General features: G+C 43.2%; 1 protein-coding gene across 1 annotated transcript; it reads left to right on the top strand.

Moving 5' to 3' along the window:
• Positions 1–498: 498 nt before the first annotated feature.
• LOC311341114 (uncharacterized protein) lies at positions 499–24,321 on the top strand (the record flags this gene model as incomplete). The annotated part of the gene is made up of 2 exons (XM_084466016.1): positions 499–1,479; positions 24,292–24,321. 2 exons carry the CDS (start codon positions 499–501, stop codon positions 24,319–24,321), a joined length of 1,011 nt encoding a protein of 336 aa, XP_084322142.1.
• Between the last annotated feature and the right edge of the window lie 605 nt (positions 24,322–24,926).

Below are 24,926 nucleotides of genomic sequence, written 5' to 3'. Positions count from 1 at the left end.
GGACCGAGAACGACAACTGCTGGACCCACCACATTAACTGCAGGACCCACAAAAACAACTGCTGCACCAACTACAACGACTGCTGCAGTAACAAGGACAACTGCAGAACCGACCACCACAACTCCTGGACCCACCACATCTGCAGGACCCACAAAAATTGCTGCACCAACGACAACAACTGCTACACCAACGACAACTGCTGCACCAATGACGACAACTGCTGAACCAACGACAACAACTGCTGCACCAACAACGAAAACTTCTGCACCAACAACGACAACTTCTGCACCAACAACGACAACTGCGGCACCAACAACAACAACTGCTGCAGCAACAACGACAATTGCAGAACCAACCACTTTAAGTGCTGGACCCACCACAACATCTGTAGTACCCACAACAACTGCTGAACCAACGACAACAACTGCTGCACCAACGACAATTGCTGCACCCACCACAACTACTGAAGGACCAACAACCACAACAACTGCTGCACCAATGACAACAACTGCTACACCAACAACAACAACTGTTGCACCAACAACGACAACTGCTGGACCCACCACAATAACTGCAGGACCCACAACAACAACTGCTGCACCAACGACAACATCTGCTACACCGACGACAACAACTGCTGGACTAACGACAACAACTGCAGCACCAATGACAACAGATGCTGCACCAACAAAAACAACTGCTGCAGCAACAACGACAACTGCAGGACCAACCACCCCAACTGCTGGCCCCACCACGACATCTGCAGGGCCCACAACAACTGCTGCATCAAGGACAAAAACTGCTGCACCAACAAGAACAACTGCTGCACACACCACAACTATTGCAGGACCAACAACCACAACTGCTGCACCGATGACAACAACTGATGCACCAACGACAACAACTGCTGAACCAACGACAACAACTGCACCAACAACAACAACTGCTGCACCAACGACAACAACTGTTGAACCAACGACAACAACTGTTGGAACAACGAAAACAACTGCTGCACCAACGACAACAACTGCTGCACCAACGACAACAACTGCTGCACCAACAACAACTGCTGGACACACCACAACATTTGCAGTACCCACAACAACTGCAGGACCAACAACCACGACTGCTGCACCAACAACGACAACTGCGGCACCAACAACAACAACTGCTGCAGCAACAACGACAATTGCAGAACCAACAACAACAACTGTTGGACCCACCACAACACCTGCAGCACCAACAACAATTGCTGCACCAACGACAACAACTGCTGCACCAACGACAACAACTGCTGCACCAACGACAACAACTGCTGCAGTAACAACGACAACTACAGAACCAACCACCACAACTCCTGGACCCACCACAACATCTGCAGGACCCACAACAACTGCTGCACCAACGACAACAACTGCTGCACCAACGACAACTGCTGCACCAACGACGACAACTGCTGAATCAACAACAAGAACTGCTGCACCAACGACAACAATTGCTGCAGCAACAACAACTTCAGGACCAACAACAACAACTGCTACACCGACGACAGCAACTGCTGGACCAAAGAAAACAACTGCTGCACTAACGACAACAACTGCTGCACCAAAACCAACTGCTGGACCCACCACAACATTTGCAGGACCAACAACAACAACTGCTACACCCACTACAACTACTGAAAGACAAACAAGCACAACTGCTGCACCAACGACAACAACTGTTGCACCAACGACAACAACTGCTGTCCCAACGACAACAACTGCTGCACAAATGACAATAACTGCTGCAGCAACAACGACAAATGCAGGACCAACCACCACAACTGCTGCACCAATGACAACTGCTACACCAACAACAACTGCTGCACCAACAAAGACAACTTCAGGAACAACAACGACAACTGCTGGACCCACCAAAATAACTGCAAGACCCACAACAACAACTGTTGCACCAATGACAACAACTGCTGCACCAACGTCAACAACTGCTGGACCACCGAAAACAACTGATTCACCAATATCAACAACCGCTGCACCAACGACAACAATTGCTGCAGCAACAACAACTGCAGGACCAAAAACAACAACTGCTGCACCCACTACAACAACTGCTTCACCAACAACAACAACTGCTGCACCAACGACAACAACTGCTGGACCACCGAAAACAACTGATTCACCAATATCAACAACCGCTGCACCAACGACAAAAATTGCTGCAGCAAAAACAACTGCCGGACCAACAACAACAACTGCTGCACCCACTACAACTACTGGAGGAGCAACAACCACAACTGCTGCACCAATGACAACAACTGCTGCACCAACGACAACTGCTGCTGGACGAACGAAAACAACTTCTGCACCAACATCAACAACTGCTGCACCAACGACAACTGCTGGACCCACCAAAATAACTGCAGGACCAACGACAACAGCTGCTGCACCAACGTCAACAACTGCTGCACCAACGACAACAATTGCTGCAGCAAAAACAACTGCAGGACCAACAACAACAACTGCTGCACCCACTACAACAACTGCTTCACTAACAACAACAACTGCTGCACCAACGACAACAACTGCTGGACCAACGACAACAACTGCTGCACCCACTACAACTACTGGAGGAGCAACAACCACAACTGCTGCACTAACGACAACAACTGTTTTACCAACGACAAAAACTGCTGGACCACCAAAAACAACTGCTTCACCAACATCAACAACTGCTGCACCAACGACAACAACTGCTCAACCAACGACAACAATTGCTGCAGCAACAACAACTGCAGGACCAACAACAACAACTGCTGCAGCAACAACAACTGCAGGACCAACAACAACAACTGCTGCACCCAGTACAACTACTGCTGGACCAATGAAAACAACTGCTGCACCAACGACAATAACTGCTGCAGCAACAAGGACAACTGCAGGACCGACCACAACATCTGCAGGGCCCACAACTGCTGCACCAATTACAACAACTACTGCACCAACAACAACTGCTGCACCCACTACAACTGCTGCACCAATGACAACAACTACTGCACCAACAACAACTGCTGCACCCACCACAACTGCTGCACCAATGACAACAACTGCTACACCAACAACAACAACTGTTGCACCAACAACGACAACTGCTGGACCCACCACAATAACTGCAGGACCCACAACAACAACTGCTGCACCAACGACAACAACTGCTGCACCAACGACAACATCTGCTACACCGACGACAACAACTGCTGGACCAACGAAAACAACTGCTGCACTAACGACAACAACTGCAGCACCAATGACAACAGATGCTGCACCAACAAAAACAACTGCTGCAACGACAACTGCAGGACCAACCACCCCAACTGCTGGACCCACCACGACATCTACAGGGCCCACAACAACTGCTGCATCAAGGACAAAAACTGCTGCACCAACAAGAACAACTGCTGCACACACCACAACTATTGCAGGACCAACAACCACAACTGCTGCACCGATGACAACAACTGATGCACCAACGACAACAACTGCTGAACCAAGGACAACAACTGCTGGACAAACGAAAACAACTGCTGCACCAACGAAAACAACTGTTGCACCAACGACAACACCTGCTGCACCAACGACAACAACTGTTGAACCAACGACAACAACTGTTGGAACAACGAAAACAACTGCTGCACCAACGACAAAAACTGCTGCACCAACAACAACAACTGCTGCACCAACGACGACAACTGGACGACCAACGACAACAAATGCTGAACCAACAACAACAACTACTGCACCAACGACAACAATTGCTGCAGCAACAACAACTTCCGGACCAACAACAACAATTGCTGCACCAACGACAACAACTGCTGCACCAACAACAACAACTGCTGCACCAATGACGACAACTGCTGAACCAACGACAACAGCTGCTGCACCAACGACAACTGCTGCACCCACCACAATTGCTGCACTAATGACAACAACTGCTACACGAACAACGACAGCTGCACCAAAAACGACAGCTTCAGGACCAACAATGACAATTGCTGGACCCAGCACAATAACTGCAGGACCCACAACAACAACTGCTGCACTAACGACAACAACTGCTACACCAACAACGACAACTGCTCGACCAACTATAACAAATGATGCACCAACGACAACAACTGCTGCAGCAACAACGACAACTGCAGAACCGACCACCACAACTCCTGGACCCACCACATCTGCAGGACCCACAACAACTGCTGCACCAATGACATCAACTGCTGCACCAACGACAACTGCTGCACCAATGACGACAACTGCTGAACCAACGACGACAGCTGCTACACCAACGACAACAGCTGCTGCACCAATAACATCAACTGCTGAAGCAACAACGACAACTGCAGGACCAACAAACACAACTTCTGCATCAACGACAACAACTGCTAAACAAACAACAACTGCTAAACCAACAACAACAACTGGTGCACCAACGACAACAACTGCTGCACCCACTACAACTACTGCAGGACCAGCAACCACTACTTCTGCACCAATGACAACAAATGCTGAACCAACGACAACAACTGCTGGACCGACGAAAACAACTGATGCACCAACGACAACAAATGCTGAACTAACAACAAAAACTGCTGGACCGATGAAAACAACTGCTGCACCAACGACAACAACTGCTGCACCAACGACAACAACTGCTGCACCAACGACAACAACTGCTGCAGTAACAACGACAACTGCAGGACCAACCATCACAACTGCTGGACCCACCACAACATCTGCAGGGCCCACAACAACTGCTGCACCTACGACAACAACTGCTGCACAAACGACAACTGCTGCACCCACCACAATTGCTGCACTAATGACAACAACTGCTACACGAACAACAGCTGCACCAACAACGACAGCTTCCAGACCAAGAACGACAGCTTCCGGACCAAGAACGACAACTGCTGGACCAACCACAATAACTGCAGGACCCACAACAACAACTGCTGCACCAACTACAATGACTGCTGCAGCAACAAGGACAACTGCAGAACCGACCACCACAACTCCTGGACCCACCACATCTGCAGGACCCACAACAACTGCTGCACCAACGACAACAACTGCTGCACCAACGACAACAACTGCTGCACCCACTACAACTACTGGAGGAGCAACGACAACAACTGCTGCACCAACGACAAAAACTGCTGGACCCACCAAAATAACTGCAGGACCAACGACAACAGCTGCTGGACCACCGAAAACAACTGCTTCACCAACATCAACAACTGCTGCACCAACGACAACAACTGCTCAACCAACGACAACAATTGCTGCAGCAACAACAACTGCAGGACCAATAGCAACAACTGCTGCACCCAGTACAACTACTGCTGGACCAATGAAAACAACTGCTGCACCAACGACAATAACTGCTGCAGCAACAAGGACAACTGCAGGACCGACCACCACAACTGCTGGACCCACCACAACATCTGCTGGGCCCAAAACTGCTGCACCAATTACACCAACTACTGCACCAACAACAACTGCTGCACGCACCACAACTGCTGCACCAATGACAACAACTGCTACACCAACAACAACAACTGTTGCACCAACAACGACAACTGCTGGACCCACCACAATAACTGCAGGACCCACAACAACAACTGCTGCACCAACGACAACAACTGCTGCACCAACGACAACATCTGCTACACCGACGACAACAACTGCTGGACCAACGAAAACAACTGCTGCACTAACGACAACAACTGCAGCACCAATGACAACAGATGCTGCACCAACAAAAACAACTGCTGCAGCAACAACGACAACTGCAGGACCAACCACCCCAACTGCTGGACCCACCACGACATCTGCAGGGCCCACAACAACTGCTGCATCAAGGACAAAAACTGCTGCACCAACAAGAACAACTGCTGCACACACCACAACTATTGCAGGACCAACAACCACAACTGCTGCACCGATGACAACAACTGATGCACCAACGACAACAACTGCTGAACCAACGACAACAACTGCTGGACAAACGAAAACAACTGCTGCACCAACGAAAACAACTGCTGCACCAACGACAACAACTGCTGCACCAACGACAACTGCTGCACCAACGACAAAAACTGCTGCACCAACAACAACAACTGCTGCACCAACGACGACAACTGGACGACCAACGACAACAAATGCTGAACCAACAACAACAACTACTGCACCAACGACAACAATTGCTGCAGCAACAACAACTTCCGGACCAACAACAACAACTGCTGCACCAACGACAACAACTGCTGCACCAACAACAACAACTGCTGCACCAATGACGACAACTGCTGAACCAACGACAACAGCTGCTGCACCAACGACAACTGCTGCACCCACCACAATTGCTGCACTAATGACAACAACTGCTACACGAACAACGACAGCTGCACCAAAAACGACAGCTTCAGGACCAACAATGACAATTGCTGGACCCACCACAATAACTGCAGGACCCACAACAACAACTGCTGCACTAACGACAACAACTGCTACACCAACAACGACAACTGCTCGACCAACTATAACAAATGATGCACCAACGACAACAACTGCTGCAGCAACAACGACAACTGCAGAACCGACCACCACAACTCCTGGACCCACCACATCTGCAGGACCCACAACAACTGCTGCACCAACGACATCAACTGCTGCACCAACGACAACTGCTGCACCAATGACGACAACTGCTGAACCAACGACAACAGCTGTTACACCAACGACAACAGCTGCTGCACCAACAACATCAGCTGCTGGACCAACAACCACAACTGCTGCATCAACGACAACAACTGCTAAACCAACAACAACAACTGCTGGACCAACGAAAACAACTGCTGCACCAACAACAACTGCTCTACCAACAACGACAACTGCGGCACCTAAAACAACAACTGCTGTAACAACGACAACAACCGGTGCACCAACGACAACAACTGCTGCACCCACCACAACTACTGCAGGACCAGCAACCACTACTTCTGCACCAATGACAACAAATGCTGAACCAACGACAACAACTGCAGGACCGACGAAAACAACTGATGCACCAATGACAACAAATGCTGAACTAACAACAAAAACTGCTGGACCGATGAAAACAACTGCTGCACCAACGCCAACAACTGCTGCACCAATGACAACAACTGCTGGACACGCCACAACATTTGCAGTAACCACAACAACTGCAGGACCAACAACCACGACTACTGCACCAACAACGACAACTGCGGCACCAACAACAACAACTGCTGCAGCAACAACGACAATTGCAGAACCAACAACAACAACTGTTGGACCCACCACAACACCTGCAGCACCAACAACAATTGCTGCACCAACGACAACAACTGCTGCACCAACGACAACAACTGCTGCAGCAACAACGACAACTGCAGGACCAACCATCACAACTGCTGGACCCACCACAACATCTGCAGGGCCCACAACAACTGCTGCACCTACGACAACAACTGCTGCACAAACGACAACTGCTGCACCCACCACAATTGCTGCACCAATGACAACAACTGCTACACGAACAACAACAGCTGCACCAACAACGACAGCTTCCGGACCAAGAACGACAACTGCTGGACCAACCACAATAACTGCAGGACCCACAACAACAACTGCTGCACCAACTACAACGACTGCTGCAGCAACAACTGCAGCGACCACCACAACTCCTGGACCCACCACATCTGCAGGACCCACAACAACTGCTGCACCAACGACAACAACTGCTGCACCAACGACAACAACTGCTGCACCAACAACAACAATTGCTGAACCAACGAAAACAATTGCTGCACCAACGACAACAAATGCTGAACCACCAACAACAACTGCTGCACCAACGACAACTGCTGCACCAACGACGACAACTGCTGAATCAACGACAACAAATGCTGCACCAACGAAAATAACTGCTGCACCAACGACAACAACTGCTGCAGCAACAACGACAACTGCAGGACCAACCATCACAACTGCTGGACCCACCACAACATCTGCAGGACCCACAACAACTGCTGAACCAACGACAACAACTGCTGCACCAACGACAACTGCTGCACCAACGACGACAACTGCTGAATCAACGACAACAAATGCTGCACCAACGAAAATAACTGCTGCACCAACGGCAACAACTGCTGCAGCAACAACGACAACTGCAGGACCAACCATCACAACTGCTGGACCCACCACAACATCTGCAGGGCCCACAACAACTGCTGCACCAACGACAACTGCTGCACCCACCACAATTGCTGCACTAATGACAACAACTGCTACACGAACAACAACAGCTGCACCAACAACGACAGCTTCAGGACCGAGAACGACAACTGCTGGACCCACCACAATAACTGCAGGACCCACAACAACAACTGCTGCACCAACTACAACGACTGCTGCAGTAACAAGGACAACTGCAGAACCGACCACCACAACTCCTGGACCCACCACATCTGCAGGACCCACAAAAATTGCTGCACCAAGGACAACAACTGCTACACCAACGACAACTGCTGCACCAATGACGACAACTGCTGAACCAACGACAACAACTGCTGCACCAACAACGACAACTTCTGCACCAACAACGACAACTGCGGCACCAACAACAACAACTGCTGCAGCAACAACGACAATTGCAGAACCAACCACTTTAACTGCTGGACCCACCACAACATCTGTAGTACCCACAACAACTGCTGAACCAACGACAATTGCTGCACCCACCACAACTACTGAAGGACCAACAACCACAACTTCTGCACCAATGACAACAACTGATGCACCTACGACAACAAATGAACCAACGACAACAACTGCTGCAGCATCAACCACAACTGCCGCACCAACAACAAAAACTTTAGGATCAACAACAATAACTGCTGCACCAACAACGACAATTAATGCACCAACTAAAACAACTGCTGGATCACCGACAACTGCTGTACCAACGACGACAATTGCTGCAACAACAATGACAACTGCTGCACCAACAATCACAACTGCTGCACCAACAACGACAACTGTTGCATTAACAACGGCAACTGCTGGACCAACGACAACAAATGCCGCACCCAAAACAACTTTTGTAGGAACAACAACAACAAATGCTGCACCAACGACAAATGCTGCACCAACAACAACTGCGCCACCAACAATGACAACTTCAGGAACAACAACGACAACTGTTGGACCCACCACAACAACTGCTGCCTCAACGACATCAACTGCTGAACTAATGACAACAACTGCTGCACCAATGACAACATTTGCTGCAGCAAAAACAACAATTGCAGGACCAACAACAACAACTGTAGGACCCACAGCCACAATAGAAAGACAGACATCTGCAGGACCAATAACAACAAATGCAATACACACAACTACTACAGCACGATCCACAACTGCTACAGCAGGACTCACTACAACTGCAGTACAAAGAACAACTGCAGGCCCAATAACTACAACAGAAAAACCAGCAAGAACAGCTGCAGGATCAACAACAACTACTGGACTATTAACTTCTACCGTGGGATCCACAAAAACGGCAAGACCCACAACAACAACTTCAGGATCATCAACAACGGCAGGAAAAACCACAACAACAACTGCAGCACCAAAAACAACAACTGCAGTACCCACAACTACTTCTGTAGGGTCCACAACTACTAAAGCAGGACACACAACAACAAATTCAGGACCACCGACTGCTACAGCAGGATCAACTGAAACTGCAGAACCGACAACACCAGCTGCAAGACCATCAACTACTTCAGCAGGACTAGCAACAACAACTGCAGGACCATCAACCACAACTACTGAAACAAAATCAACAACTGCAGGGCCAACAACTACCAAAGCAAAACCCTCAACAACTGCAGGACCAACAACCACTGAGCAACAAATAACGACTGAAAAACGATCAACTACTGCAGCAGGACCAACAACAAAGACTAAAGGACCAACAACAACAGTTAAAGGACCACCAGTTACAACAGCAGAACACACAACTGCAGGACCAACATCAACTACAAACACAGAACTAACAACAACGGAAGGACCAACACAAACAACTGCAGGATCAACAACTTCAGGAGCAACAACGCCAAATCCTGAACCAACAACAATTCATGGATCAGAAGCTACAACTGCAGGACCCACGACAGCAACTGCGGGATCATCGACAACTGCAGTGTCAACAACGACAACTTCAGGACCTATAATGACAACTGCTTTACCAACACCAACTGCAGGACCATCAACAACAACATTAACTACTACTGCAGGATCAACAACAACAACAGCAGGACCAACAACGCCAAGTCCTGAACCAACAACAATTCATGGATCAGAAGCTACAACTGCAGGACCCACAACAGCAACTGCAGGATCATCGACAACTGCAGTGTCAACAACGACAACTGCTGATCCCCCTTCAGAAAATGAAGGGACTATTGATTTAAGATTCAGCATGAGACGTACATTTATAGACGACTACTTAGATACAAGCTCCACAGCCTATGAGGAGCTGGCTGCTAATGTTACAACAGAGGTGAGATAATGATTTGAAGATTTATTTCAGTTTGAATTATAAAAAATATTGAATTCCTGCATTTTAACATGAAAAACATAAAACATGTTGAATATTAATACATTTTATATCTTATAATAGGTTAACAATGGCTTCAAACCTAGTTTTCCTGCAACATATTCCAGGAGTACAATCAACTCTTTTGCGTAAGTACAACCAATTTTATTGAAATATTTTTTGCGTAAGTACCACCACTTTTATTGAATTACTTTCATGCTCTTTATGTATATAACATAGATGATTGCCAATCAATATGATAGTGATAGAAAAGCTAAAAAGCTTTGAAACTAGTTTATCCTAATTCTGGTGTTTTTGTTTCATTATCACATTTCTAGTAAGGGATCAGTCTTTGTGGACTTGAGGCTGATCTTCAACAAAGAATCTGCTGTTCCCACTGAAAGCCTTGCAGTGCAGGTATTGAAGGATGCACTGCATGAACAAATCACCTTCCTCGATGTGGACACTACTACTATTGCTGCAGGTAACTATAACACTACAATTATAATTTCACATAAATTGCTAGTTTAAACACTTCATTAGCAAAGCAAGATGGGTGGGTTGTAAATAGTACTGTAAAAGGTTTCATTCACCTCAAGATAATATATTTAAATATAAAATCACTCCCTCTGCATGACCTACCTTAATAGGACCAACTACAACAACTTCAGGACAAACAACCACTGCAGGACGAGCAACAACAACTGCAGGACCATTAACTACTATCACGGGACCCACAACAACAACAACTACAGGACCAACAACGGCAACTGCTGAACCAACAACAACTGCTGGTCCAACAGCTACAACTGCATTGCCAAAAACAACGACTGCAGGACTGACAACGACAACTGCTGAACCAACAACAATTGCTGGACCAACAGCTTCAAATGCAGGACCAATATCGACAACTGCTTTACCAACAACTGCAGGACCAACAACAACAACAACTGCTGGTCCAAGAGCTACGACTGCAGGACCAACAACATCCACTGCAGGACCTACAACGGCAACTGATGAACCAACAACAATTCATGGATCTGGAGCTACAACTGCAGGACCCACGACAACAACTGCGGGATCATCGACAACTGCAGTGTCAACAACGACAACTTCAGAAGCTATAATGACAACTGCTTTACCAACACCAACTGCAGGACCATCAACAACAACAACATTAACTACTACTGCAGGATCAACAACAACAACTGCAGGACCAACAACGCCAAATCCTGAACCAACAACAATTCATGGATCAGAAGCTACAACTGTAGGACCCACAACAGCAACTGCAGGATCATCGACAACTGCAGTGTCAACAACGACAACTGCTGATCCCCCTTCAGAAAATGAAGGAACTATTGATTTAAGATTCAGCATGAGACGTACATTTATAGACGACTACTTAGATACAAGCTCCACAGCCTATGAGGAGCTGGCTGCTAATGTTACAACAGAGGTGAGATAATGATATGAAGATTTATTTCAGTTTGAATTATAAAAAATATTGAATTCCTGCATTTTAACATGAAAAACATAAAACATGTTGAATATTAATACATTTTATATCTTATAATAGGTTAACAATGGCTTCAAACCTAGTTTTCCTGCAACATATTCCAGGAGTACAATCAACTCTTTTGCGTAAGTACAACCAATTTTATTGAAATACTTTTTGCGTAAGTACCACCACTTTTATTGAATTATTTTCATGCTGTTTATTTATTAATGAATACCTTCATGTATATAACATAGATGATTTCCAATCAATATGATAGTGATAGAAAATCTAAAAAGCTTTGAAACTAGTTTATCCTAATTCTGGTGTTTTTGTTTCATTTTCATTATCACATTTCTAGTAAGGGATCAGTCTTTGTGGACTTGAGGCTGATCTTCAACAAAGAATCTGCTGTTCCCACTGAAAGCCTTGCAGTGCAGGTATTGAAGGATGCACTGCATGAACAAACCACCTTCCTCGATGTGGACACTACTACTATTGCTGCAGGTAACTATAACACTACAATTATAATTTCACATAAATTGCTAGTTTAAACACTTCATTAGCAAAGCAAGATGGGTGGGTTGTAAATAGTACTGTAAAAGGTTTCATTCACCTCAAGATAATATATTTAAATATAAAATCACTCCCTCTGTATGACCTACCTTAATAGGACCAACTACAACAACTTCAGGACAAACAACCACTGCAGGACGAGCAACAACAACTGCAGGACCATTAACTACTATCACGGGACCCACAACAACAACAACTGCAGGACCAACAACGCCAACTGCAGGGCCAACAACTAATAAAGTAGGACCTACAACAATGACAACTGCTGAACCAAAAACAACAACCACAGGACCAACAACAACAACAACTGCAGGACCAACCATTACTACAGCAGGACCCACAACCACAATGGCAGGACCAGCAACAATGACAACTGCTGAACCAAAAACAACATCCGCAGGACCAACCATTACTACAGCAGGACCCACAACAACAATGGCAGGACCAGCAACAACACATGTAGGGTCAACAACCGCAGGATCAACAACAATAACAATAATGAGTTCCAATGTTGGATCCACTTCTGCTACAACAACAAGAACAGGTGGAACAACAAAAACAAATGTTGTAACTTCTTCAAAATCCAGAGCAAGACACTCTACTACAACTGCGATCGTAGAAACTATGACATCAGTATCTTCAGCTACAACTAGAAGGTCTACAACTAGCCAAGCAGGACTCATAACTACAACTGAAGGATCTACTGCTATCAGAGTAGAGCCCACATCTATGTTGAGGACCACATTTTCTACAACTTCTGTAGTTGGACAAACAAGTCATGCTATAGCTCCCACAGTAGGACCAACTACAATAACTTCAGGACAAGCAACCACTGCAGGACCCACTTCTACTCAAGGGCAGAGTACAACTGCTGGACCAACATCCAGTGTGGCTACCACCTCAGGAGGACCAACTCTGAAATTTACCATCAGAACTGGTGTTTGTTTACCCATCTTCTTTATGTTCATCAAAGGTCTGCTTTACAATATGTAGAACCCTGCTGGATACCAGTGTACCAAAATCTGAAAAGTTAATCTAATTTACAGATTTGACTCTGTGGTAACACATCTAATTCAAGGAGATTTTGTTGATAAGTATTGTTTAAAATATGTTTGTAAATAAGGCTCTGTTCAGATCTGAAAAGAAGGGTAGGCTATTCCATCAAAGTCGCTAACGAAAGCGGCGCTTAGTTGATTAAGCCCGGTTAGAACTAGCGCCAACTTCCACTTGAGGCTTAAGCCATTGCATCAACGCAGTTTAGCTGCGCCTTTCTCAGGTTAGTTCAAGCAAGGCTAACGTTATCCTCGATTACGCGCATTCACGAGATATATAACCAGCCCATAACCGTGAATGTGGAATCATGGATCAAATGTCCGAAAAGGACCGAGCGGGATCTTTTCCAGAAGCATATAATAACTCAAAAAAGGAACACCGAAACCATTAATAGAAACAGGGAGGCTGCCTGGCACAAAAATCGGCGATCTGTTGAATGCATAAGTAGGCCTAGTAATAAGCGTAACATATTTAAATTTAATATTGACCATGGATTTGAAAGCAGGGAGATCTCGAGTTAACGTGTCGGACTTGCACCCGGTCGTCTGGGGTTCAATCCCCACGCAATTAGTAATATAGGTAGGATTACTAGAGAAATCAAATAACTTTTCATACCATTTATTTTCCATTTCTTTGAATATTCTTAATTAGGGAATTAATAAAATGAATAAAGGGAATTACAAAATGAAGCCAACGCCAAGAATACTATGAAATACTCAAAACTATGAAAAAGTTCATAATTGCTGCACAAATAACTCTGAAACCAAGGATTTATGGTACCCTTAAAAGTTCAGCTCATACTAGACGCGCAGCTTGTGAACAGGCAACTGAAAGGTTGCCTAAGGATCGGTAAAGACATCAGACCGATGTTGACCCTTAATTTTTATTAAGAAATGAATGCATCCGCAGCAGACCACAGACGTGCAACGCGGAAGGTATGTACGTGCCTTTTAAACAGCCAACATGGACATCTCAGTAGGATACCACCCTCGAGAGGCCCTAGGTCCAACGATGGATTACCAGTGGCGGTTCTAGGATTTTTCTGAAACAGGGGCCATTAAGGGGCCACACGTTACATTCAGGGGCCAAGTAGGCCTAGGCTACATCATAAAATCTATTCAGTACGGTGAACACAGCCTTTCTTAGCCCCTCCCCCCTGCACCCAGGTGCATTATAAAAAGGGCCAAGATGGTCGAACTCGACCTCTGCTGGTTGCCTACCAGGGTGGATCTCCTGCTGCTGTTCTGTTTTGGTTTTGTTTTGGTTCTGTTTTGATATTTTCTTTTGTTTGCTTTGGTTAAGTTTGCGTTGTGTTATTTCCCCTTTTTTGTTTCATTGTTTTTGACAATTGGGTTGTTGGTTTGCATAACCTTTGTTTTGTTTGGTTTAGTTTGGTTTTACTCCAGTTTTCTTTATTTAGTGTTTCATCATTCCATCATTATTGTATTAAAATAAACATTATATATATATATATATCGTCTCTGCCTCTTTTAGATTTTCGAACCTGTGTCCTTATAATTTCTGTATCGTAATAGTTTAATTTTCTTTGTTTTATTTCCTGGGGTGCAATTCCCCAGGTGGCGTTGTCGGTCCCTCTTTAGTTACCTTCCCTCCCCTTTATATTGAGTTTTTATAGAGTCCCGCCACATATAGAAAATGTAGAAACAGCGGAGGAGGCAATCACATCCTTAATTACATCTGTCGCAGCCGTTCAAATGAAACATACATCCCTTACGTGCCCCTGTTCCGTCAATCAATTGACGAGAAGAACAACCGGAGAATTCAACGTTCACAGATGCAATTCCACACCCAACTATTGGCGGCAGTAATGTGTCAATGCAACTTAGGAGAAGAAGTGGACCTGTAAAGGTCTTGGCTTTATATTATCTTTTGCTTGAAACGTTTACTGTTAGTGGCTGAACGTTACCAGAGCCTGACATTCTCGGACATTATGCTAGGCGGGAGAAAGAATTAATCCAACTTGAAGAAAATTCTTGGTGAGTCACAAATCTTCGTGTTGGTCATTAATATATGAAAGAGTTTTTAGCTGCTGCTCTGTGCTGTACTCAGCGCCGTCGTATAGGGGGGAAAGGTTATGACAATTATAAGGGCCCACAGCAGTGGCGGTTCTAGGGGGGGGGCCAGTGCCCCCGTAACTCTGAGTCCGGCCCCCAGAAAAGCCGGCCCTATCTCGGCCCCCCCATTAAAACCGGTCTAGAATCGCCACTGGCCCACAGCCCGCTAGGGCCCACACACAGCCCCAGTAGCCTCTATGACAAAATGATTATGCATACACTGAATTAATATATATTCATATGAATGAATCAGAATTAAAACCAAGCCACAAATCATACAATATTGTAATTTTAATAATTTCAATAATCCCCTTGGCCCCTTCTTAAAAAATGGTTTGGTCCACACCGCGGTTCGTTCTTCCCAGGGACGTGCACACTCAGGAGTTATGAGGGGCAGGTGCCGAATTGTTGACTGCCATTATACACCTCTGATTGCACCTCTTGCAATCAGAGGTGTAAAAACGTGTAGCAAATCAGGGAAATGAGAATAAGACAATTAATAATACATAATTTACATAATAATACTCTGACTTGTTAAGTCGTTAAATGTAAAAAAGGAAACAAATTGGGTGCACACATAGGGCCCTAGGGGTGCTTGAGCCCCTAACCTTTTTGCCTCGTATTAAAAAGTGGCCTCTGAGTGTTCTTCAACAATCGCGCCCGCAATAGCGCTCGTCCGCGATCCAACCCCCGTTAACAATCGCCCCTCAAAACTCTTGAGTGTGCACGTCCCTGGGAAGAACGAACCGGTGTGGACCAAACCATTTTTTAAGAAGGGGCCAAGGGGATTATTGAAATTATTAAAATTACAATATTGTATGATTTGTGGCTTTGTTTTAATTCGGATTCATTCATAGGAATATATATTAGTTCAGTGTATGCATAATCATTTTGTCATAGAGGCTACTGGGGGCTGTGTGTGGGCCCTAGCGGGCTGTGGGCCCTTATAATTGTCATAACCTTTCCCCCCTATACGACGGCGCTGCTGGTTACATATCTCGTGAACGCGCGTAATCCAGAATAACGTTAACGAGGCGTAGCCACGGGAGGGCCTGGGGCCTGCCTAATTCTCTCTCTCTCTCTCTCTCTCTCTCTCTCTCTCTCTCTCTCTCTCTCTCTCTCTCTCTCTCTCTCTCTCTCTCATAGCCAGGCTATGTCAAAAGTCTGACTAACCTCAATGCATTCAGCGTCATATTCAACATTTTTTGGTTCCGTGTAGGCCTTTAGCTAGACAGACAGCTGCGAAGGAATCTGAATTCGTTAAAGTGAATACATGCGTGTGGTAATACGTTTGTGTTTAAAATACCAAATTTAGACCAAACTTGTTCCAGATTAGAACTAAAAGCAATGTAATCGAAAATGCACCACTCTTAAGAGTTTCTATCGATTAGTAGGCTACAGTGCATTGTGTTCTGCTTAGATTAGGTAAGGCAAGGCAACTTTATTTATTTAGCACTTCATGCTTCATATACAATAAAATTAAGTAATAAAATATATGAGTAAAAGAAACAAAAGCAAAGTAAAATGAATACAATTAAATAATATAATAAAATAGCAAAGTGCAATGTAAGATTTAGAAGAAAGCTAAAGCAAACAGAAAAGTCTAGTCTAGAAAAGCAATAATAATCTATTACATTATATCATCTTGGAGCTCGGTCTCCGCTGATTGGACGAATACCAGACATTGGAATGCAGTCTTTCTGCACTGCATTGAGTTATGCGTGATGCTCTAAGATCAGGTATTTTGACGTTAACAACTCCGTAGGAGGGAAGAGCGTGAATTTGCAGGCGAATATGTCCTGGCAAGTGTATTCAGATTGAAATAATATATGTATATTGCAATAGGACACATTTGTGTGGCATCCTATTCACAATTACAGGACTGATAAGGTAAGCTTAATGATTTCCATTAAATATGATGTTATGTTATAGGGGTAGGACTATATGCGTTTGTAATCCATGGGGTATCAATGTTAAACGGTGAATGTGTCTCCTCATAAGCCAATTCAAAGGAACGAATGTTTAAACGGCATACAATATCGAAATAAAGTCAGTAGTCTACACATTGCCTGTATCTGGGCCTTTATGGTAGGCCTACCCATACGACCTAAAATAAATCTCAAAGTTGCATTTGTTGACTAATTATCAAATGTGGAAGAGGTGATTGCGTTCGCTCAGGGTAATCCAGTCAGGGCAGTAGGAATTCTGGCCCCCCTGAAAGAATATCGGTGTGGGCCCCTCTCCCCCATTCATTGCCACCTTAAATGTTCTTGTTTTTCAGTGTTCTTGACGGTGCCTGGTGTAATACACCCAATTTGTTTCCTTTTTTTACATTTAACGACTTAACAAGTCAGAGTATTATTATGTGAATTATGTATTATTAATTGTCTTATTCTCATTTCCCTGATTTGCAACACGTTATTACACCTCTGATTGCAAATACATTTTCAATTAACCACTCAACAAATAGGTGTGGGCAGGGCCGGAGTGGGACCCATTTTCGGCCCGGGAGTTTCAGGCCCACACTGGCCCACTTTTTTCAGTGATGGAAGAATTTGCATAAATGAACAGCACACAACTCGTACTATCCCTTTTTGGATCAACGTTTGTCAAATAAAAAATCCACCTCAAGGATCTGTTACTTTAACTATCAATTATATATATATATATATATATATATAAATAAAATGTTAACCCATTACATATTTAGGATAATTTCAATGCATCATGTCAGTTCCATGTGTGGGTTATCTTATATCAAATATTTTTAAATATATTTTTTAGTCCTCTCTACCTGTCCCCTCAGCCCCTCAGCAGCATCAGACAGGCTGGACTGCTGCTCTGAGGCTACAAAATATTTTATATTTTATATAAATGACTATCTATCACGTTTGTTCTGTCTTTTATATTTTCCATGAAAAATGCTGTCTAGTATTACCTGTTCAGCATCGGACTGGCTTATCTCTTCTGATGCTACAAAAAAAAGAAGGGGTGACTTTATTGCTTGGACTAACTGCGTAGCCACGGGAGGGCCTGGGGCCTGCCTAATTCTCTCTCTCTCTCTCTCTCTCTCTCTCTCTCTCTCTCTCTCTCTCTCTCTCTCTCTCTCTCTCTCTCTCTAAAATAAATCTGGTGAGTCGCTTTGGCGGCATGTGTGATTCCGATGACTTAACTTTGTAATTTAATTCAACATTAGGGTTAGTAAAATATAAATATTTAAATTAATATGAAAAAATATGGCTACATGGCTATAAAATACAGCCTGAAATAAATAGGCATAAATGCTGTTTAAAAAAGTATTCATTGGTTAAACTATATTGACACATTTATTTATTAACATTTAACATGCCAGACACCTAGTTCGCTCATGCGCTAATACAGACTAGTAAGCCAGGCTATGTCAAAAGTCTGACTAACCTCAATGCATTCAGCGTCATATTCAACATTTTTTGGTTCCGTGTAGGCCTTTAGCTAGACAGACAGCTGCGAAGGAATCTGAATTCGTTAAAGTGAATACATGCGTGTGGTAATACGTTTGTGTTTAAAATACCAAATTTAGACCAAACTTGTTCCAGATTAGAACTAAAAGCAATGTAATCGAAAATGCACCACTCTTAAGAGTTTCTATCGATTAGTACAGTGCATTGTGTTCTGCTTAGATTAGGTAAGGCAAGGCGACTTTATTTATTTAGCACTTCATGCTTCATATACAATAAAATTAAGTAATAAAATATATGAGTAAAAGAAACAAAAGCAAAGTAAAATGAATACAATTAAATAATATAATAAAATAGCAAAGTGCAATGTAAGATTTAGAAGAAAGCTAAAGCAAACAGAAAAGTCTAGTCTAGAAAAGCAATAATAATCTATTACATTATATCATCTTGGAGCTCGGTCTCCGCTGATTGGACGAATACCAGACATTGGAATGCAGTCTTTCTGCACTGCATTGAGTTATGCGTGATGCTCTAAGATCAGGTATTTTGACGTCAACAACTCCGTAGGAGGGAAGAGCGTGAATTTGCAGGCGAATATGTCCTGGCAAGTGTATTCAGATTTAAATAATATATGTATATTGCAATAGGACACATTTGTGTGGCATCCTATTCACAATTACAGGACTGATAAGGTAAGCTTAATGATTTCCATTAAATATGATGTTATATAGGACTATATGCGTTTGTAATCCATGGGGTATCAATGTTAAACGGTGAATGTGTCTCCTCATAAGCCAATTCAAAGGAACGAATGTTTAAACGGCGTACAATATCGATAAAGTCAGTAGTCTACACATTGCCTGTATCTGGGCCTTTATGGTAGGCCCAGCGCCGTCGTATAGGGGGGAAAGGTTATGACAATTATAAGGGCCCACACACAGCCCCCAGTAGCCTCTATGACAAAATGATTATGCATACACTGAACTAATATATATTCCTATGAATGAATCCGAATTAAAACAAAGCCACAAATCATACAATATTGTAATTTTAATAATTTCAATAATCCCCTTGGCCCCTTCTTAAAAAATGGTTTGGTCCACACCGCGGTTCGTTCTTCCCAGGGACGTGCACACTCAGGAGTTTTGAGGGGCTATTGTTAACGGGGGTTGGATCGCGGACGAGCGCTATTGCGGGCGCGATTGTTGAAGAACACTCAGAGGGCACTTTTTAATACGAGGCAAAAAGGGCAGGGGCTCAAGCACCCCTAGGGCCCTATGTGTGCACGTGCCTGGTTCTTCCCATGGTTCTTCCTCATCGGAAGTGAGTGAGCGATGAGACTTACAGTGAACAAACAAGCCAATTTAAACTTTAATTGAGATTAGATGAGGCTTGTTGTTGTTTTGGATATTTGTTTTACAACAACGTATTCCATGTGCTCTTTGTTTCACTTGCACATTTAAGTTAAATGCTACATATTTACCTGTGGAATATCTTGAGCCAGGACACTTCGTTTTTTGCATATCAGTGCTTGATTGTTAAATACAATAAAATACCCACACCCAGGCCCGGAGTGGCCATCGGGACGTTCGGGAGGTTTCCCGTTGGGCCGGTCCACTTTCAAATGTATTTTGGGCTGCTTGGGTGAAAGAAAAAAAATACTTTGACCATAATTTTATCTTCTCCTAAAGTAGACTTAATTCATCTGAAATTTCAGCCCCAGCATCGCAGTATATATAATATGGATTATACAATGTACGGTAGTTCACCCCTCCCAATTATTTTAGTTGGTTTGGCCCACGTTGCGTCTTTAACAGCGTCTTCAACAGAAGAGAATCAGCGAACAGAAGCGACGTCGTTGATTGTGGAGGGCAGAAAAAACCAAGGAGTAGCCGAAAAAGCCTGATTAAAAAAAATAAGGGCACTGGAGGAAGATTCCGCCACATGTGCCAAAATAAACTACCTGTTTAGAGGACAGACACAAGTTGCAGCCGGTAGAGAGAGGTGGATCTAATGATTCATTTGCAACATAAATCATTTAGCTATTTGTGCTATGTTTGCAATGCCGATTGCAAACATACAAGCTTAAACCAATTCATCATTATTCTAGTTAATGAAAATCATCATGTAAACTCCGGCATGATCTGTGTAAGTTAGTCCAAGCAATAAAGTCACCCCTTCTTTTTTTTGTAGCATCAGAAGAGATAAGCCAGTCCGATGCTGAACAGGTAATACTAGACAGCATTTTTCATGGAAAATATAAAAGACAGAACAAACGTGATAGATAGTAATTTATATTAAATATAAAATATTTTGTAGCCTCAGAGCAGCAGTCCAGCCTGTCTGATGCTGCTGAGGGGCTGAGGGGACAGGTAGAGAGGACTAAAAAATATATTTAAAAATATTTGATATAAGATAACCCACACATAGAACTGACATGATGCATTGAAATTATCCTAAATATGTAATGGGTTAACATTTTATATTTATATATATAATTGATAGTTACAGATAACAGTAACAGTAATAGTAACAGATCCTTGAGGTGGATTTTTTATTTGACAAACGTTGATCCAAAAAGGGATAGTACGAGTTGTGTGCTGTTCATTTATGCAAATTCTTCCATCACTGAAAAAAGTGGGCCAGTGTGGGCCTGAAACTCCCGGGCCGAAAATGGGTCCCACTCCGGCCCTGCCCACACCTATTTGTTGAGTGGTTAATTGAAAATGTATTTGCAATCAGAGGTGTAATAACGTGTTGCAAATCAGGGAAATGAGAATAAGACAATTAATAATACATAATTCACATAATAATACTCTGACTTGTTAAGTCGTTAAATGTAAAAAAGGAAACAAATTGGGTGTATTACACCAGGCACTGTCAAGACCACTGAAAAACAAGAACATTTAAGGTGGCAATGAATGGGGGAGAGGGGCCCACACCGATATTCTTTCAGGGGGCCCAGAATTCCTAGCAACTGCCCTGCATGTATGTTAAGTTGTCTTTGCCGCAATTTACATGACGAATCAGTGTTTCTGAAGTTGGAGAAGAAAACGCTATTCCATGTGTGAATTATGCCTATTATTTGGCCATAAACTGAGCCATTTGAAGTTTGAATTTCATGTGGTCATGAATCTGTCTCAGCGGAGACTGCAAACGCGCTGTTAAAATATCAACTCGCTAAGTGAAATGCGCTGGGTCTTAAAGGGGATGGCAGGTGGTTTATTGGTTTATTGCACGTTACGCCTAAAACACACCTACAGGTTTCAACCCAACCCTTTTTAGATTTGCGCTGGGCGGAAAGCTCATTTATCTCGCCATCATAATAGCAACAGCGCCGTAGAACCGCCCACAAAGTACTTTGACTTTGCGCCTTGACGTCTGCGTTTTAGACCGTCTAACTAGGGCCCAATATGTCGAATGGCTGAAATCAAGTGAAGAGATTTGAACAGAGTTCAATAGTTTAAATGGAGTAAACAATGTTAGCATGCACACCAATTTAAAAATAAAAATATATAAAATGGTTGGAAACAAATAAACTAAAGAGTTAAACAAATATCAAAAGTGATACATTTTGAATACATTTGAAATTAAATATAGAATAGCTGGGCTGTTCCGATAAAGTTTCAAATGGTTGACTAAAGTCAGTGTTACAGTAAAGTGTGTGTGTGTGTGTGTGTGTGTGTGTGTTTGAGAGAGTGTGTGTATTATTGACTTTATTCTTTCACATTTAGTTAATCGAGATAAGCTCACAAAATAATAAGGCTCGTAATGTCGGACTCCATTGAGTCTCAGCTTTCATATGACATGAAAGACGTGAAAAATATTGTATTTTTGCACATTAGCATTTAGCTTCTACCGGAAGTACATCAGATAATTAGGAAGCACTTATAACACATAAGTGGGGTTCCCCACATACAAACGGCTGAGATATAACAATCATACTTCCAACCGATTAATAATTGTAGAGCCAGTGAAACAAGAATACCGTAATCGTTTAACACATTTTGTTTCTAGGTTAAATATTGAATATTGGTAAGGCTCTGCGACGTCCGAAATGGTTAGCTTTTGTGATAGCCTCCTTGGGCTAGAGCAGGTGGAATTCTCAAGCTCTAGCCTCAGCGTAGATCAATGAGACCCACTGAAAATATATGTAGCAGGTTAAAAATTAAACAATTGATTCTGAAAAAAGTATAAATTATGAAAAAAAATCTGTTTTGATATATTTGAAGATCAAAGTGTGTTGATTTGTTAAATATTTGAACAAAGGTTAACGGTTAAAAATTTACCAAGTTGCGAAGTAGTTGAAGTGTCAAAGAATGGGCAGACGGCTTCACAGTCCTCTCATTGACTTCCATTATAAAAAATAATATTTTCAAAGTAGGATATCTTAAAAAGTTGAAAACATAAAAAAAAAATGAATGGTACTGTACGACTCAAAGCTAATATGAATATTTTAGAAGTGGAATGGACTCTCTCTGTGAAAATTGTGGATGGAGTAGGTTCCCAAAATGTGTAGAGAATAATAAATAAAGAAAGAAAGAATTAAGCTTAAGAACAAAAACAGTTGAGCTCCTTGCAGCACTCACCTAATAAGAAACAGAACCAGATTAATAGTTGTTGAATTGCTAAATATAGAATGTGGAATATAAATGATCTAAATGACCAACCACATTATTGAGTGTGTGAGTAGGGGGAGAGTGTTTGTGTGTGTGTGTGTGTGTGTGTGTGTGTGTGTGTGTGTGTGTGTGTGTGTGTGTGTGTGTGTGTGTGTGTGTGTGTGTGTGTGTGTGTGTGTGTGTGTGTGTGTGTCCAAGGCTAAGTTACCGTGGCCCATGGGTGACAGCCAGCCTCCCCGTTATGGTTGCAAATTAAAGGGTGGGGCCCGTTGTACTCCTATTTCACTTTTATGTGAATGAGGGCATTGAACTAACTAAAATTATATGTTTGGTGGTTCCAGCCCAACCTGAACTGGTGTAACCCTCGCTGAGTGGTTATAGGAAGATTAGGGCTGTCAAGCGATTATTGAATTATCGAAAAAATTATGGAATTAATTACAGGCTCTGTGATTAATTAATCTAAATTAATTGCATACTTACATTTTGCCGAGAAAGTATTTCAAAGTAATTGAATTCAAATAAATTATGGCAGATGAGTGATTCAATGAATAATAGACATAATAGACTTCAAAGTTCAATGTCTCTTTTATTTAAAACATGTCTTTCATTAACATACAGTGCATTTTAAGATCAAATTAATAACATTTCCATCTCACTCAAGATGCAATGCATTTCAGGCAAAAAAATATACAATACTTTGTTTTGACTAACACTTTTTCTTGAATACTGCCAAAAAAAATAATAATCTGCATTAATTTTTTGAACGTGTTGTTTTTTCTATGATTAATTAATCGAAATTAACACATTAATTTGACAGCCCTAAGGAAGATATAAAAAAAACACACCATTAATGTGAGCCTAGAATGAATAAGATAGAGACATGTGCTCTTGTATATGAATCAGGGCATACATTTGGATGCTCTAGCCCTACAGGAAAGGCTAAAAAAGCATAATCAAATGCTCCATTGAAATGCAT

This window comes from Micromesistius poutassou (assembly GCF_964030765.1).
Source record: "Micromesistius poutassou genome assembly, chromosome: 3".
NCBI lineage: Eukaryota > Metazoa > Chordata > Actinopteri > Gadiformes > Gadidae > Micromesistius > Micromesistius poutassou.
The sequence above is the reverse complement of the archived record's forward strand: the minus strand, read 5'-3'. Positions and strand labels throughout refer to the sequence as shown.